This window comes from Myotis myotis, unplaced genomic scaffold, assembly GCF_014108235.1.
Source record: "Myotis myotis isolate mMyoMyo1 unplaced genomic scaffold, mMyoMyo1.p scaffold_m19_p_11, whole genome shotgun sequence".
Taxonomy (NCBI): Eukaryota; Metazoa; Chordata; class Mammalia; order Chiroptera; family Vespertilionidae; genus Myotis; species Myotis myotis.
In genome coordinates, this window is record NW_023416315.1 from 7,205,596 (window position 1) to 7,224,108 (window position 18,513).

The 18,513-nt window shown below is 39.1% G+C and overlaps 1 protein-coding gene across 6 annotated transcripts in view; it reads right to left on the minus strand.

Annotated features, from left to right (window-relative positions):
* BBS9 (Bardet-Biedl syndrome 9) overlaps positions 1-18,513 on the minus strand; it is a 323,047-nt gene that overhangs the window by 187,166 nt on the left and 117,368 nt on the right. For all 6 annotated transcript variants that reach the window (XM_036327352.1, XM_036327354.1, XM_036327351.1 and 3 more), the window contains exons 10-11: positions 5,417-5,598; positions 177-253 (exon numbers count right to left, since the gene is read on the minus strand). In XM_036327352.1, coding sequence (XP_036183245.1) covers positions 177-253; positions 5,417-5,598 — 259 coding nt within the window. The remainder of the gene's footprint in view (positions 1-176; positions 254-5,416; positions 5,599-18,513) is intronic.

Genomic DNA, 18,513 nt, shown 5'->3' on the forward strand with positions numbered 1-18,513 from the left:
TTACTGCACCCAGGAGGCTAGAGATGTTTATTTCCAGAAAATAACAAAGATTATAAATTGTTATCCTCCCTAAAGCTTCTATTTGAAGGCCTATCATTTCAGCCAATAAATTTTGACCCCAATTTAGCAGAGTCCCCACTATCACCAACCCTTTCAACGTCTGCAAAGACACCTACAGACACGGAGTCGAAGTCAGGAGAAACCACGGCAGAAATTTTCAAGTCATCTTCTCTCTCAGTCATGGGCCAAACACCTATAATTTGGGGGGAAAAAAAGAAAAGAAAAGAAAAGAAAAGAAAAGAAAAGAAAAGAAAAGAAAATAAAAGAAAAAAAAAAAAAATAAAAGAAAAGAAAAGAAAAGAAAAGAAAAGAAAAGAAAGAAAAATTCTTTTTAAAAACACATTTTATCATAAAGTAAAACCTGCTTTATAGTTTTTAAGAGTTATCTATACCATATATCCCAAACACCCATAAACATACACATTAAAGAAACTAATGCATTACAGAATTAGAAGCTTGATGCTAATTCTTCCCCCTCTACAATATTTTAAGAAAAAAAACTGTCTCTTTCTCCAAAGAGAGTAGCTAGGATGTGACCCACTGCCTAACCCGTACTGGGAACTTCCGTGCCTTCTCCTTCGCTTCTGGTGGAAGCCTACGTTAGTGCAACACTTTTGAAGGTAAGTTGGTTTGAAAGTAATTACTCTTGAAGGTAAGTAATCCCACTGCTTGGGAGGAGAATTGTTAGGTGACAGGATCCGTACATTTTACATTTTGATAGTTATTACCAGCTCACAGGCATGCCCAAGGAAGTTCTCTGCTACTGGTACTTATTAAAAACAAAACAACCTAAAGCTCTATATTTCTATTAATAGGGAAACAGTTAACTAAATTATGGTATATCCATGTTGTGCAATGGTCTAAGAGCTGTAAGTAAGAGTGCTATCTTTATATACTGATAAAGAAAAAAACTCCAAGCTATGCCTATTAATAAAAAATAAGATGTAGCACAGTGTGTTTATATGCATTTGTAAAAAAAAAAAATCACAAAAACATGAGCATTTTTCTAAAGAATACACGACACACTTGATAAAGGTTACCTTTCATCGTGTGGAGTAGGACCGGGGGTTTTAGCCTTGTAGTACTGTTTGAATTCCTGTCACCATATTCATATTATTCTCACAATTTAAAATTTCACTATTTAAAAAAGCTTATAGTGCATAATAAGATATTATGAACAACTGACAGAGATCCTAAATAAGCAAGGAACATAAATAATACTTATGCAATGTGTGTGTGTGTGCGTGTGTATGCACACATGTACATGACACACTGCTGGCTGCCCACCTACCATCCACCTTCATGCCACCTTCATTACCAGAGTCCTGATTCTGTTGAGACATTCACCTTCACCTCAAAGTCATCGGGTTGATCAAATCCAATTATGTTCACCTCATTCCCCTGACGGTTGGTTGTTTTAGGCATGAGCATGGGGCTTAATCCTGGCAGCTGTGACACAAGGAAAGTTGGGCGTGGGGTTGGGGGATTCTGGTACATGCTTCTGGGAAAGCTATTCCTCCCTAATAAACGGGGAGACTCGGGAGAAACACCTCTCTTCTTCCCTGGAAATCGTACTTGCACATGCGCCTGGGACTGCAGAAATCGCCGGGGACCCTGCCAGGAACACCCCCACACGCTGAGGAGGGCCAACTGGACAGATGGAGAGCCCTGGACGCAGCCACATGAACCATCCGTGTCTGGCCAACAGAAGACCTGCCTACGCTTCCAGCAGGCATTCCCAGCAGCGCGGCAATATTTGGAACAGGAATTTCCATAACTTAGTGAGAGTACAGAAGGCAGCTCATCGCCCACCCAATAACCATCCTTCAAGAAGCCCAATTTTATTCTAGGCAACGAAGTGCTCGGCTAAAACCCTAACTTGCCAGCCTCTTTCGCAGCCTGGAGTGGCCAGTGAGATGAGAGGAGAAGCTGCCAAGGGTGTGACTTCCAGGAAGGATCCTTCAGGAGCTGACTCAGCCGCAGATGTGAGGGCAGCAGTTCCAGAAGCCACCCTGGACCAGCAGAGGCCCTGGGAGGAGAGGAAGCAGAGTCCCTGATGACCATGCAACTGCCAAACCGACCCTGGTCTGCCATCGCCGCGCTGCCTTCCCCGGGAAAGAGACCACCGCCTGGCCGAAGCCACTGCATCTGAGCACAGCTACACAGCGAACAACACATCCCAACACGGGCACCAAGTGCAGGTGTTCCTGGCGCTCCACGGCGGCAGCACGGTATCCTGGACCGACTTCATCGGATGCAGGCTCTCACCTACATGCCGGGGCGCACTGCCCTCGCCCTTCCTGAAGGCATATCCCACCCACTCCCCCTGACTCACCCAAGCAGAGCATGACCAACTGTCTAAGTTATAGGGAAACCCCATCTTTTTTTTAATTCTTTTTTAAAATACATTTTTTATTAATTTCAGAGAGGAAGGAGGAGGGAGAGAGAGCGATAGAAACAACAATGATGAGAATCATTGATCGGCTGCCTGCCTCCTGCACGTCCCCCACTGGGATAGAGCCCGCAACCCAGGCATGTGCCCTGACGGGGAATCGAACCATGACCTCCTGGTTCATAGGTTGATGCTTAACCACTGGGCCACACCGGCCAGGCAGGTAACCCCATCTTTGAAAGTGCCTACCGACAGCTGTTGATGCTGGCAATAGAAACGCGTGGCAGGATTCACACTAATGACTTGGGCACAGAAAGCTTCAAAATCCATGAGCCATACAGGAATTATTACTATAACTTCATGCTTACAACATACATTCCTCATATAACTTACACACATAAAATTGGGTTCAAAACCTTTTTTATTATAGTAGATAATATGCACCATGTGTATAACAAAATGTACTCTTTAAATTGGCTTTAAATTTTGCTGCAATTCTAGCTTTGAAGAAAAAAAAAAAAGCTTTAAGTACTGACCATAACCCACAAGACTGAAATTTTTTGTAAGTTGAAGTCACTATATGAAAATAAGTGGCATTTAAATGAATAATGGGGTCTTCAAAAAATTCAGTTTTGATTTCTCAGAATCTTCTATAGTGAAACGATTTGCTACTTTACATAATTACAGGTATTTTAATAAAAAATATGCCACCGATTTATAAGGGTACAGAAGACTACATTTTTCCGTATCTAGAATAAAGTAGTTTAAAAGTCTCTCTTTCTAAAAAGTTTCTCTTTGTTTCTTTTTCAGGAATAAAACCAAATGATGGTGGAGAAAGGGCAGAGCACTTCAAATATCAACGAGAACTTGGGGTTATGGAAACAATGAACTCTGAACCCGAGTCCGTGGGCACATCCCTAACCTAATTAGCAGTTATTTCAAATTACACAGAAGGATCAAGGTAGTGACAAGTAGAACAACCTAACCCTTCTCACCCAAGGGCATCACTATGGTCACCAAAAACATAACTTTTAGCTGGAAGGAGTTTTTCTGAGAAATGTTAACACAGTTAAATGGTAATCAAAATACCATTAGCACTTTGTTTATGGAAAGAACAAAATCTCAAAAAACAAAATTTGGAGTGAAAAGCCACATTAAATGTATTTAACGAACTCTAGAAATTTCATGTTTCACATATACGCCACTCTTCCCCAACTACATTTTTAAACAATAAAATGAGACTTATAATTCCATTAATCACAAAACAATAGTATCAAAAATAGGGGGAGGGGTTGTATATTGCAATCTGATACATCCAATTTTAACTATTCTCTATTTGACAGGGAGGTGCTGACAACAAATAAATAGGTTTTTAACTAATGAAAGTTATTAAAAGACCTAAGTTTCACTGGTTCACTTTCAAAACTTTCTAAGAGAAAGTGCGAGGCCAAAGAATAATCATTTTATTTTAATATTCGTACTCTTTAAATATATTATCTAAAGTCCTCTGACTCTTGTCTTGGTAATTCAGACTCAAAAATACATAAATCTCATAAAGTGATTGGACCAGGAGTAAGACCAGCTCTGTGGTTTGGGTTGGCTTTTGATGCTCTTCTCCTTTTATTATTCCTACTTGTTTTAACATTTCTTTTACGTGAAAATAGTCCATATTTTTTCTCATTAAAAAGAAGAAAAAAAAACAACTTTTACCTGACCCTGAAAAGGGAGCTTGCAGTAATGCCTTTCACATGTCCAACTCAAACGCAGGATTGGGGTTTTGTTTCTCCTTTTAATTTACAATAAAATTATACCCCTGTGAATCCCAAAGTAAGATAATATTGAGTTATTCAAAACTCAGGAACTGAATATACCATCAGCCTCTGAGTCATTAGAAACAGCATACCACGGGCTATGCTCTGTGGACGCTAACTACAAACACAAATTCTATCACTAAGCTGCAAATGACTACATTTTTAGTAACAAAGTGATAACTCATGTATTGCTTTGGTTTCTTTTCAAAGAAGCAACTAACTTTTTTCAGGGATATTAGAAGTTAATAAATGGCCACTCTAACCTTAATGCTCTTCTCAAGGCCTGAAACCACTGACCACAGAGGTACAGGTTCCTTTTTTATTGTTGTTAAAAGGAAGTTTATTGAGTATTCTTACATATTGTGTACATCTGCTGATCTGATTGACATGTAGATAAAAGAACTATCACTATTTGATGACAAAGTAACATGTATTTTAGAAATCCTTTTCTTTCTTTTTTTACTAGAGGCCCGGTGAACGGATTCGTGTACCCATGGGGGTCCTTTGGCCTGGCCTGCAGGGATCCGGTCAAAACCAGCTCTCCAATATCCTCCGAGGGGTCCCAAATTGCGAGAGGGCAGTTCTCGGTGACGCACCCCGAAATCGGGCTCCCTCCTCTCTGATTCCAGGTGCATCACCCAAGAACCACAGCTCGGCAGCTCCTACATTGAGCATCTTCCCTCTGGTGGTCAGTGTGTGTCACATCTACCAGTCAGAGCATCTGCCCCCTGGTGGTAATTATGCATCATAGCTACCAGTCGGATAGAGACACGGGCACTTAGGCTTTTATACATATAGATTCATTTAATGTTTTTGCTCCTAAGTGCTCCCAATAGGAAACTAATTCTGCTTGTTCTTTTTCAAATACTGTATTGCTAGAGGAGCACTGGGTCCTTTTTTAGACCTTAAAGGAAAGAAAACTAGATAGCACTGTCCTCAAAAAGGGGATACTAATGAAAAAGCATTCTCTTAAATAGGACATATTTTTCAGAACTTACAAAATTCAAATTAGGCACAAAGACCTGTGGGTTAAAGAGCAGCACAGTTCTTACAAATATGACTTTAATTAAACCTAAGGAAGAAAATTAATATGTACAAAACATTATCCAGATACAAAGTAAAATCAAATAATAAAAAGCTTCAAATAAGATACCTTGTGATTTGTTAACATCTTTAATGATTCTCTGAAGTTCTTTCAGCTCTGCATCAAGTGCGTCATAATTCAGTTCTCTGGACTCAACTTTGGGGGCTTGGAACAAAGACGGGTCTGTCCCCAGGTATGAACACTGCAGGTGACCATCCTCACTCAGCGTAACTATCACACCCTTTAAATCACTACAATAAAGCAGGGAAAATAAGACATAATTAATTTTTTTGTGGGTTAAGATTGACCAACTACATTTTTATTCAATTAAGCTTTAATATGCCATTAAGAAAATGACTACCTTATCTATTTCTAAAATTTTAGATCAAAGACGAAATTCAAATGTCTCAAACATGGCCCTAGCTGGTTTGGCTCAGTGGGTAGAGCGTTGGCCTGCAGACTGAAGAGTCCTGGGTTCGATTCCAGTCAAGGGCACATGCCTGGGTTGGGGGCTTGACCCCTAGCAGGGGATGTGCAAGAGGCAGTCAATCAATGATTCTCTCTCATCCCCTCTCCCTTCCTCTCTGAAATCAATAAAAAATATTTTTTAAATGTTTCAAACATGATTTGTATTAACAGAAGTAGTCCCAATGTTCTGATTCATTACAGGAGGAAAAAAACCACTAACAATTATTATAATACAGTAGCTGTCATTTTGGAGGACCTGACTACACAGCAAATCCTGCTTTAAGAGCTTTTCAAGTACCATGTCTTTAATCCTCACGCCAGCTCCCATTTAGCCTATCATTTTAGCCTACCATTTAAAAAAATCAAAGTTGTTTTCTGAATTTGCTATAGAAGTAGTTGAAGTGAACACCATTTGCTTCTTCCATAGTTTGCACAGAAGAAAAAATTTAAACATTGTCATAAGTCATTTTGAGCTAGTACAGAATGAATTTGCTTGCTTGATTTTTGTTATGTTTTTTAGTGGCCATTGATTTTTTTTTAAGGGGTTACCAACCAGGTTCTAAAGGTTAAATGTTAATAAAAAATCATGGGGTCGAGAAACCAAGATGGCGGCATAGGTTAACGCCGGAGATCGCTGCCTCAAACAACCACTTCAGAGATATAACTAAAGGACAGAACGGACATCACCCAGAACCACGGGAAGGCTGGCTGAGTGGAAATTCTACAACTAGGAGGAAAGAGAATATCATACCCAGACTCAGAGGAGGCGCAGTGCTGAAGTGAAATACTCAGATCCCCGGGGACCCGCCCCGCCCAAGCCCTGCACAGAACCATTTGCCGGATAGCCTCAGGCAAACGCTGGATTAGCACCGCCCTAGAGATCCAGCACAGAAGCCCTCCCACTACAGACACAGCAGACTCTCATAGCCAGTTAGCCTGGAGGTCAAATCACCCCGGTATTGCCGACATCAATCAAGGCTTAAAGGCAACAAGACTGCGGACAAAGACCACTAGGGGGTGCACCAAGAAAGCATAAAAAATGCGGAGACAAAGAAACAGGACAAAACTGTCAATGGAGGATATTGAGTTCAGAACCACACTTTTAAGGTCTCTTAAGAACTGTCTAGAAGCTGCCGATAAACTTAGTAAGGCCCTCGAAAAGACTGGTGAGACCGCCGATAAATGTAGTGAGATCCTCAAGAAATCTAATGAGACCCTCGATGTTGTGATAAAGAACCAACTAGAAATTAAGCATACACTGACTGAAATAAAGAATATTATACAGACACCCAACAGCAGACCAGAGGAGCGCAAGAATCAAGTCAAAGATTCGAAATGCGAAGAAGCAAAAAACACCCAACTGGAAAAGCAAAATGAAAAAAGAATCCGAAAATATGAAGATAGTGTAAGGAGCCTCTGGGACAGCTTCAAGCGCACCAACATCAGAATTATAGGGGTGCCAGAGGATGAGAGAGAGCAAGATATTGAAAACCTATTTAAAGAAATAATGACAGAAAACTTCCCCCACCTGGTGAAAGAAATAGACCTACAGGTCCAGGAAGCGCAGAGAACCCCAAACAAAAGGAATCCAAAGAGGACCACACCAAGACACATCATAATTAAAATGCCAAGAGCAAAAGACAAAGAGAGAATCTTAAAAGCAGCAAGAGAAAGAAACCCAGTTACCTACAAGGGAATACCCATACGACTGTCAGCTGATTTCTCAACAGAAACTTTGCAGGCCAGAAGGGAATGGCAAGAAATATTCAAAGTGATGAATACCAAGAACCTACAACCAAGATTACTTTATCCAGCAAAGCTATCATTCAGAACGGAAGGTCAGATAAAGAGCTTCACAGATAAGGAAAAGCTAAAGGAGTTCATCACCACCAAACCAGTATTATATGAAATGCTGAAAGGTATCCTTTAAGAAGAGGAAGAAGAAAAAAAAAGGTAAAGATACAAATTATGAACAACAAATATGCATCTATCAACAAGTGAATCTAAGAATCAAGTGAATAAATAATCTGGTGATCATAATAGAATCAGGGACATAGAAAGGGAATGGACTGACTATTCTTGGGGGGGAAAGGGGTGTGGGAGATGCGGGAAGAGACTGGACAAAAATCGTGCACCTATGGAAGAGGACAGTGGGTGGGGAGTGAGGGCGGAGGGTGGGGCGGGAGCTGGGAGGAGGGGAGTTATGGGAGAAAAAAAAGAGGAACAAATGTAATAATCTGAACAATAAAGATTTAATTAAAAAAAAAATCATAAAAAATTTTAAGAGAAAAAAATCCGGAAAGATGTTGTTGTTCATCTGAAGAAAAGGATAAGGTATATAAGGCTCTAGGCCTTATTCCAAATAGATAAGAATTCTTAAAACTCCCCAACATTGACTCATGGCATGTGGTCAGCTCATGAATCCAAAAGCTCAGCTGGACTGAGGGTAGCTACTGCACTGTTGGATGCTCCCATAGGTGGCCCAGCATCCACTTTGCCACCTGCCTTCAACACAACATTCCTAACTCCAGGCCTGAGGCACAGTCAGTGCCTCATAGTTGTGTGGTATAGCTTCAGAAATATGAAAAATCGATGTACATCACTGATCCCACAGCTAAAGAACCAGACTAGGAGGTGGATTAGGGACGTGGGTTCTAACTCTGACTCTGCTACTATATAACCAAGTCAACTTAGAGAAGCCTCCCTAACTGTTCTTTATCTCCACAGTGAGAAGGAAAGATGACCCTCAAAGGTCTTTACATTTTATGAATTGGTTCTGTCAATCTGTCTCAGAAAATAAATACTCCCAAAATGAAATGATTTTCTTAAAGAGTGAAGCAACACCATAGCACCTCTGGGCATGATCCGTTCTTTGTGGACAACTGAAGCCCCCTAGTGGTCGTGGAAATCCTAACTTCCAGCTCTGACAAGCCCGGTTCAAAAGGGCTCTGAGGGCTCACAGTGGTGTGCTCCCATCCCACGCAGTCCCACTGAGGTTTAGAGACCCAGTGGATCCTCAGGAAACTCTAGGACACTGAAGGGAAGATATCTGGCTGGCTTCTCAGAGAATATGGAGATCATTAGTCCTTTGAAAGGGTTTTTCCATTTCATCTTCACCTTTGAATGGTCCAGAATATAGGAAAGCTAGCCTGGCCTAATACAAATATCCCTCACTATGCAAATTTGGTCTTTGAGTTGGCTAGCTTATTATTGAATCACTTCTGTCCCACTATTTTAAATAGCAAATAGCAACAATTTAGACACAAGGATTTATCTAAAAATTTATCTGAACCTTCTAAGTTTCTGAGTTCAGATAGGAAGAGTTTGAATAGTAATGCCTACATGTATTTTTTAATTGCCTTTCTACTTAGAGAATATTTTATTTAACAATATTGTCCATAGGGATTAATGTGGTAAGTTCTGTGAATGACAGAATTTTATTCTGGAAGAAGCCATCAAGGAAATCAAGTATTGTCTACCATACTACTCATATCTTTAAAATAGAGTGAACAATCCAAAAATTAAGGTCTCTGGATTATTACCGATCCTGAAGCACACCAGCTAACCCAAGGCATGAGTATTTTATGAGGAATCAAGGTCAAAGATGTTATATGCATAGGACACATAATAATTCTGCAATTTTTAGCAATGGGGCATGACACTAAAAAATAGAATCTGCTTAGGAATCTGAAAGTCATTGTTTCATCACTCGGTAAACAGATTCCTGTCCTAATAATACATCCAAACAAAATTCCAGATGGATTTTAAAAGTTAAACTTAAAAATATGAAACTGCAAAAATATTTATCTGCCCTTGGGATGGAAAGGACTTTTGCTGCAAGAAAGCTATAGAGGAAACTACAAAGTAAATTATCTCTAAATCAAGCCACATAAAAAATTTAAACTTGTTATATGCTTTAAAGAACAACATGGTAAAAAGAACAGAAGGCAAAATGGGAAAACACTGGCAACAAACATAAAATACATAACTCAAGTCAAACCATATGAAGTTGAGAATTTTCAACTGTTTTTAGCCTATAAAATCAGTTTTATGTGTTTCAGCTAATATGTAAAAACTCTTACCAATCAATGAAAATAAGATTATATCCAAACACAAGGTCAAAAGAAATGTACGATTCACACATAAAAAATAGTCACTAAATAGATTAAAACACATTCCAAAATCAATAAAGTATATATTTTAAAGCTATCCTTTATTATTTAACACATCAAACTAGCAAAAATTGTATTTAAAAACCAGTCCTGATGTTAGAGAAGGTACATGGAGATATAAACTCACATACGCTCTCAATGGGAATGCAAATGTATTAAAAATCCTTTTAGAGAACATTTTAGAAATATATATCAAAAGCTTTAGAAATAAATGCTCATTGCCTTTTTATACAATAATCTACTTACACCGTTTTTAAGAAAATTTAAGATCAACCAAATGATAAGAAAAAGGGAAAATATTTTTAATTATGATACAGCTATAATAGAATGCTTAGAAGCCATTAAAAATCATGCGCTGGGCCTCTAGTGTTTTATAATTAAATAAAATTTAAAAGAAAACTATTTTCTTTTTGTAAGAAAAAAAGTATTCTATTTTCCATCCCTAGAGACTGAATTTGAATCATCAACTTAGAGGTTAAATAATCTGTGGGATTAGAACTTTTATCTAGTTCTCTTTTTGTTACAAGGCCAATCTAGAAAATGTACAACCTGAAAGTATTTGAAATACAGCTCACAAGAGATAAAAAAAAAAATGGACAGTTTCTTTCATTTGCTAATTCAATCAAACAAATGAGCAATAGTTTTAAAAAGAAATGAAAAGAAATGCACTCTGATCAACCGAAGGACTTGTATGCATGCATATAAGCATAACCAATGGACATAAGACACTGGGGGGTAGGGGAGGCCAGGGGATTCTCAAGGACGGGGGAAAAAAAGGACACATATGTAATACCCTTTGTAATACTTCAAGCAATAAAAAAAGAAAGAAATTCACTCAATCAAATTATATATTATTCAGCCACATTTTATGTAAAATAGAAATATTTTAAGTTATCAGATTATAATTCTGGTTTTTGTTATTATATATCCATATCAAAAAATATTGAAAACTGCCTGGCCGGTGTGACTCAGTGGTTGAATGTCAACCCATGAACCAAGAAGTCACTGGTTCCATTCTAGGTCAGGGCACATGCCCAGGTTGCACGCTTGGGCATGCAGGAGGCAGCTGATCAATGTTTCTCATCAATGTTTCTCTCTATCCCTCTCCTTTCCTTTCTCTCTGAAATCAATCAAAACATTTTTTTAAAACTTATAAACATTATTAGACCCAGTTTTTACTCTGCCTCAGTCAGAAGCACAGGATTGAAAGGCACTTTCCTTCAAGAACAAGAGCAGATGGGAAGCAGGCAGCCCTCCCTCAGCCCCAACAGGCTGGACCTGACCACTTGAATATACGCTGACTCACTTCACCATCTCTCAACAACAGAACAGAAGCTACAATGGCAAATAAAACATGGTCTTGCCCCATCAGAAACTGGTCTAGTTGTAAAGGAAAACATCTTTTTTTCTTAAATAGCAACTGCAGTATAACATGGCAGATGCTATTAGCCCAGTAAGAAGAGACTGCAGTGACTTCGCCAGAGAACAGGACAAGTTTCATGGAGCAGAGGATGCGGGAGCAGGACCTGACCTACAAGTAGATCCTCAGATGAAAAATAAACTAACAGATAGAAGGAAGAGGACCCTGGCCTCAGTGAACTCATTCAGTCTCATGACTTTAAATATTAAATACCTTTTAGGGCCAGCTCCCCTGTTTATACCTCCAGACAGACCTCCCTCCCACGTCCAACCACATACTCGATCTCCCCACCTGGAAGGCCCACAGACATCTACCACCGAAAGTGCCTACAGCAGAGTTCCTGATTGGAGGTCCTCCTGTCCAACTCAAGCTCGACCCTCCTGCAGCCTTTTCGAATTTCCAAGACAAGAAGATAGATTCAGCATTCAGTGACATAAAGAAGTCAAGGCGCCGAGACCAGTTTGGCTCAGTGGATAGAGCGTCGGCCTGCGGACTGAGGGGTCCCAGGTTCGATTCCGGTCGAGGGCATGTATCTGGGTTGCGGGCACATCCCCAGTGGGGGATGTGCAGGAGGCAGCTGATTGATGTTTCTCTCTCATCGATGTTTCTGGCTCTCTGTCTCTCTCCCTTCCTCTCTGTAAAAAATCTATACCTGGGCCGAGAAATTACATAGGATTAAATCATACAGATTCTTTCATCCTCAAACAATAGAAAGTCACAAAAGGTTTTTAAGTATAGGAGTGTGAAATAACATGATCAGATTCATCTCTGACAAAGATCCCTTCTGATTGCAATGTGGAGAGATCATGGGGGGTGGGGGGGGCTAATATGGTAAATCCAGGTGAGAAAGGGTGGTGGCCCGGTGAAGATGATAGGGATGGAGAGAAGGGAGTAGATCAAACCTATTTAGAAGGTATAATCACATAATCTCATTGACTCTCCGAGTAACCTTGTGAAGAAAAGTATTGCCTCGACTGTACAAAAAGAAGAATGAAACCCAGAGAAGAGAAAAGAATAGATTGTAGTTACCAGAAGACAATAAGCAAAGCTACAGAGAGCTACAGGCTTTCTGGCTTCAGACCTGAAACTTTCTGTTACCACACTGCTGCCCTCAGAAGGCAGCAAGTGACTCTTCACACAGAATGATTTTTTAGAGTAGACTACATATTCAGCAAATGTGAGATGCTTTTACATTTAACTGAATTGTATTTTAAATAAACTACCAAAGGGTGGTTTTTTCATTATTATTCTAAGCACAATGACTACATATTCAAGAATCAACTATGGAAAATAAGAGAGAAAAAGAAAAGAAGAGACCAATTCTACATAAAATGTCATGTGAATATTTGCCTTTAAGCTACAAAGTTAAGTACAAAATGATTGTGGTTATTTCCTCCTGTTGAAGCGAAATTAGCTGACACACCTGTTTGGAATTCAGTAGTAAAGGCCTATCTGACAGCCATTTGGAAGTTGCTATTGTCAGCAGGATCCAACTTTGTACATTTAGAAAGAAAAAACATATCTCTTTTGATGAAAGTTATCAATTGTTAAAATTATCTGCATTATAAAGTAGATTAATGGCTGTCTACAGAACCCTACCGGGATGTGGCTTTCTCGTTAGTTCTTGTGAGGACAAGTATATCTTACACAAAAGAAATCATGTTTGTGTTGGAAAAACCTCAAATTATAATTGTTCTTACAGTTAAACCAGCTTTGGGTTCTTTAGCGCCTTTACTGCTCTAACACTGAAATAGAAAACAAAAAGATGGGCACACAATTTTGTTCTAGGCTCTTTTTCATTTACTATTTACTTCTCATTTCTTCACTGCATTTCATTCACTCATCATTCGTTCACTGGTTCATTCATTCATCAAATATTCTCAAACACCTGTCATATGCAGGATACTATTTGAGGTGATATAGAGCAGACACAGATAAATAAAATAGGAAAGCACCTCAATGAAATTGCAGTCCCATAAAAGACATGCGCCTTGACAGGTATAATATGGGGTAAACACAAGTACCATAAGGCAAGTACAAACTTTACTATTCAGAAGTAGAAATATTATTTCTAGCCACGGGGATTGGGGAAATTTTAACGGTGGAAATAAAAGCTTATGTGGACCCTGAAATACGGTTTGTTTTTCAATTATTGTTTCTGACATATGAATTAACACATATGTGATTTGTACACAAAGAACTCTGAAGTTGGTTCATGATCAATTTTTCCCAGGACCTAAATGTTTGTTTGTTTTTAATTCTTGAGAGTACTGCGGATGCCCCCATTTTTTTGAACCTCTAAGTAGCAGCCGAAAACTAAGTGCCTGACTATGTCACATGCACGGTTCTCTCACTGTTCTTCGTAGCCCCATTTGCATATGTGCCTGGGTTGAAAGTGCTTCTTACGTGGTTTTCTTGATCAGCATGTATTTTGCTCCTGCCTCCTCTACCCTTCCTTCAAGCTGCCTTCACCTTCCTATTTAAAAGTAAAGCCCTATCTTATTCTGGTAATCACTGAGGTGTGCTTTTGCCCTTTTTTGTTTGGTGTTTTTTGTCTTGTTTTGCTTATTTTGGGAGGGATGCTCCAATTTTAACGTGCAATAGATTTTAAGTGATCTGCCCCATGATAATTTGTTTCTTTAAACCTTCTAACTATTAATTTGTAATTTATTACATTATAACATAAATATCTGTAATATTTGAGTCTTTTGGATTTGGAGAATAGGTGTGAAGAACACTCAGTATGAAGGACATGAGAGCATAAAGCATGAAGGAGAGAAGTTTAGACAATGTACGAGAAACAACAAGAAGCCTGGGGACAGCATGTAATGGATAAAAAAAAGGAAAGAGATTTTTTTTTTAAAAGATTTTAAAAAAGGCTTTTAAGCTGGTGAGTGACATGAGCAAAAATATGCTTACGAATGTCTACCCTAAAAGACTCAATGTTGTTAAAAATGTTGATTCTCCCCAAAATGATCTGTGGATGTGACACAATCCAAATGAAAATCCCAGAAGGCTTTTTTGTTCCCAGTGGAAACTGGCAAGCTGATTTCACATTTATATGGAAATGCGCATGCGCACGAGTACACACACGTACACACACACACACACACACACACACACACACACACACCCTAGAATGGCAAAACAATTTCGAAAAAGGAAGAATAGAGATAGAGGGCTTTCACAAACTGACTTCAAGGCAAACCTGAACTCTACAGTAATCAAGACAGTGTGGTGTTGGCATGAGGGTAAACAGATCAATGGGACCGAATTGAGAGCCCAGAAACTAACCTGGACTCATATAGTCAATTTCCCACAAAGAGGCCAAGGCAGCTCAGTGGGGGAAAGAAAGTCTTTTTAACAAATGGTGTTTGACAAACTGGATCTCCACATGGAAAAAAATAAAACAGTATATACAACAACTAATTTAGGAGGGATCACTGACCTAAATATAGTAGCTGAATCTATAAAGCTTTTTTTTTTGGGGGGGGGGGGGGTGGAATAACACAATTTCTTCAGGCCTGGGATGGACAAAGATATTTTAGGATGTAGAAAGCAAAAAACAAAAGATAAACTACACTTCTTCATATTTCAAAACTTTTCATCAAAAGACACTATTAAGAAAATAGTGGCCCAGCCAGTGTGCCTCAGTGGTGGAGCATTGACCCATGAACCAAGAGTTACCTGGTTCAGTTCCCAGATATGGCACATGCCTGGGTTGTGGGTTCGATTCCCAGTGTGGGATGTGCCGAAAGCAGCCCATCAATGATTCTCTCTCATCACTGATGTTTTTCTCTCTCCCCATCTTCCTTCTCTCTGAAATCAATAAAAAAAATATTTTTTTAAATGGCTGGTAAGCCCCTCCTCCAAAAAAAAAAAAAAAAAAAAAAACTCAACATCATTAGTCATCAGGAAAATGCACATTAAAATCACAATTGGCTGCCACCACGTACAAATCAGAATATCTAAATTAAAAATTCTGATAGCACTGAATGCTGGAGAGGATGTGGAGCAGCCAGGGCTCTCACACACCACCGGTGGGAACCTAAAACGGGTCAACTGCCTGCAAAAAGGTTTGGCAGTTTCTCATAAGATTAAACATATCAACCCTTTGACCCAGTAATTTTACCCCTAGCTATTTATTTAAGATAAATTACAATGAATACAAGGGAGTTCATTATATTATCCACTTATTTTGTATATATTTGAGCTTTTCCATAATGTAAAAGTTTGGAGGTTAAAAAAAAACAGCAAATAAAATGCATTACATACAAACAAAAATACAGGGTGGGGCCAAAGTAGGTTTACAGTTGTGAGTACACAAAACACGGAGTTTGTTCTTATATTATTAATCACTGTATTATTTTCCATACAAACAATTGTAATCCCACTTTTGCCCACCCTGTGCATATAAATGACACCACCAACACACCACTTACAGAGATGATGTATAAAACCTACCCTGACGTGACCTGAGGACCGCCTAGCACTTTAGCTCTATATTTATGCCATAAATGTTCTCTCCCCCTCTCCCACCCCATTCAACCTTCTCCTCCATCCTGCCTATTTCCCTTCATCAGTGTGGTAGACTGAAAAAATTGCCAAAATGTTCTCCTCCTTCCCCCATGTATCTACAGCTCTTTTGATGTGACTTTACCATTCCTCTCATTAAGGGGTGACGTCTATTCTGCACCCCTTGAATCTGGACTGGACTTGTGCTTTGCTTTGGCTAAGAGAATAATGAGATCATCCAGCATTAGGGTGGGCTGTAAATACAATATGTGTCCTTATAAGAGACCAAGAAAAAACAGTATAAGACATAGAGCAACATGGAGTAGAAGTCCAGGTACAGGCAGAGGCAGAGACTGGAGTGATGAGACCACAAGGCCAGGAACACCAAGAGTTGTCAGAGGCTACCAAAAGTTAGGAAAGAGGCATGGAATAGATTCTCCTTCAGAACTTCCCGAGGGAACCATATGTGTTCACAGCTTGATTTTGGACTTCTGTGCTACAGGCTGTGAGAGAATACCTTCCTATTGTTTTAAAACATCAAGCTGGTTGTAGTTTGTTACAGCAGACCCAGGAAACCAATACCAGCAGAGCAGAAGAACCACCCAGCTAAACTCAGCCCAAGACTGACAATCCCCAGAATCATGACCTAAATAAATATTTGTTGTTTTAAGCTAATTTTTGAGATGGTCTGTTACATAGCAAAGCTAATTAACACACGCAACCTTCCAAATACCCACTCCTCTATTTAAAATTGTCTCTCCCCAAAGAAAACAATAAAATAAAATGATCTCTTCCACAGCCAACCTTATTACCTTCAAATAAATGAGACCACATCACTCTACCCACTAAATAATATTTCTACAATAGCACCTATAGAATGTTAAAGCATTTTAAAATTTTTTACATGTTTGTCATCTTTGACCAGGCTGCAAACTTCCTCGGGGCAGGGATTACATATTGAATTTGTATCCCTCAATGCCAGAAAACGATGACTTCATCTATATAAAATTTTCCAAAAGAATTCATTCTAAATTCGTCTTTCTCTATGATACCTATTTATAGGCAAACACAAAAACACCACAACATTCCTTAATCAATAATTACAGACTAACAAGTCAATGAGGAAGACATCTGAAATTGCCCATAACACTTCAAATGGAACCCTTGAGATCAATATAAAATAGACCCAACTTTATTGATAGTTATCTAACATCCCTTCCCTAATCCTGCTAATCATCAAATCATAAGGCAATGACAACAGAGGTGGGGAGATTGAGTATGCAGGTGGTGGCTCTAACCTGGCAAGGTGCCTTGAATGTAAAAATGCCAAGAAAGCTGGTATGCAAATATATTCTCTCCCAAGGAGAAGAAAGTTTTCGACAGTAGGCGTTCCAGGCAATGAATCTTTCCATAAATAAAACGAGATGTTGGAACCCATCCCTGATGAATGAAAGAAGACGTGGTTGTGTGCCATGACTTTCTAGTGCATTAAGCCCTTACTGGAATGAAGTCAGGCACTGAGCAAACCACCTGTGTATTTTTAGACCGTATGTGTTGAGGAGTTACTTTTGCAATTTTTTAAAATAATTATGGCTTGTTGGTCTTATTCTACATGAACATCTCTCAGGTAAAGCTTCATATCACGGCTTGTAATAAATACAAAAACCTGGGCACCAGGACGAATCCAGCATACAATATAATTTTTCTGTTTCACAGTGAGTTTTTTTTTTTGTCCACCCTTCCATACTGACTTCCCAAGAATCAAAAATTTAACACAAATTTTTAAGTTGCAATTTGAGGTTTGTGTAAATGGTTTTCAGTCATTATTACTACCCACAATTAGACTCAATAATCAAGAGCTGGATTATTTAATGGGAAAGACATGGTCATTAGAATGCCCAAGAACAGGACAAGTAAATGGGGGAGCCAGGGCCAGCGTCCAAAGGTATCAAAGTAGCAGGAACTCCTGGGGAAAAGATGCTGTCACAGAACATTGCAGAAACTGCGGTGGTTGCAGCGGGGTGACTGAACAAACTCCCTTTTGTAGTAAAGAAATTTCCAAGCATCAAGAAATCAGACATTTGCCTGTTCTTTCAAAATGAACTCTTCTTGTTAAACTTACTAGAAAGTCAACACCAGACTACTAAATCGGACTAATTATGCTCACAGACTAAATTAATAAATTGCTAACAAGGAAAAGAAAAGAAAAAAAAAAGATGTAACTTCTAGAAGTGCCTCTTTTCTACTGGGGAAGCAAAATATGTTTATAAGGATCTGACTCAACTCTAACTTCTTTCGTTGTTAAAAAAGAATATATTTATTTATTACCCACTGCATTCGGGCACCATCCTGGATGTTGAAGATAAATAGGCGGGTTACACTGGTCCTTTTCCTCAAAGAACTTAAAGTGCAGTGGCCAATACAGATCAATCAAATAAGAATGTACAAGGCATGTTCTGACAGACTACGGACGGCAAGGGAACCCAAAGAAACAAAGAGAAAGAACGTCAAAATCAGATAGATGATGCTTCCTACAAAGACAGCATGCGCAGGAGCTGGACAAAAGAGCAGGGCATTCCCATAAAGTCTCC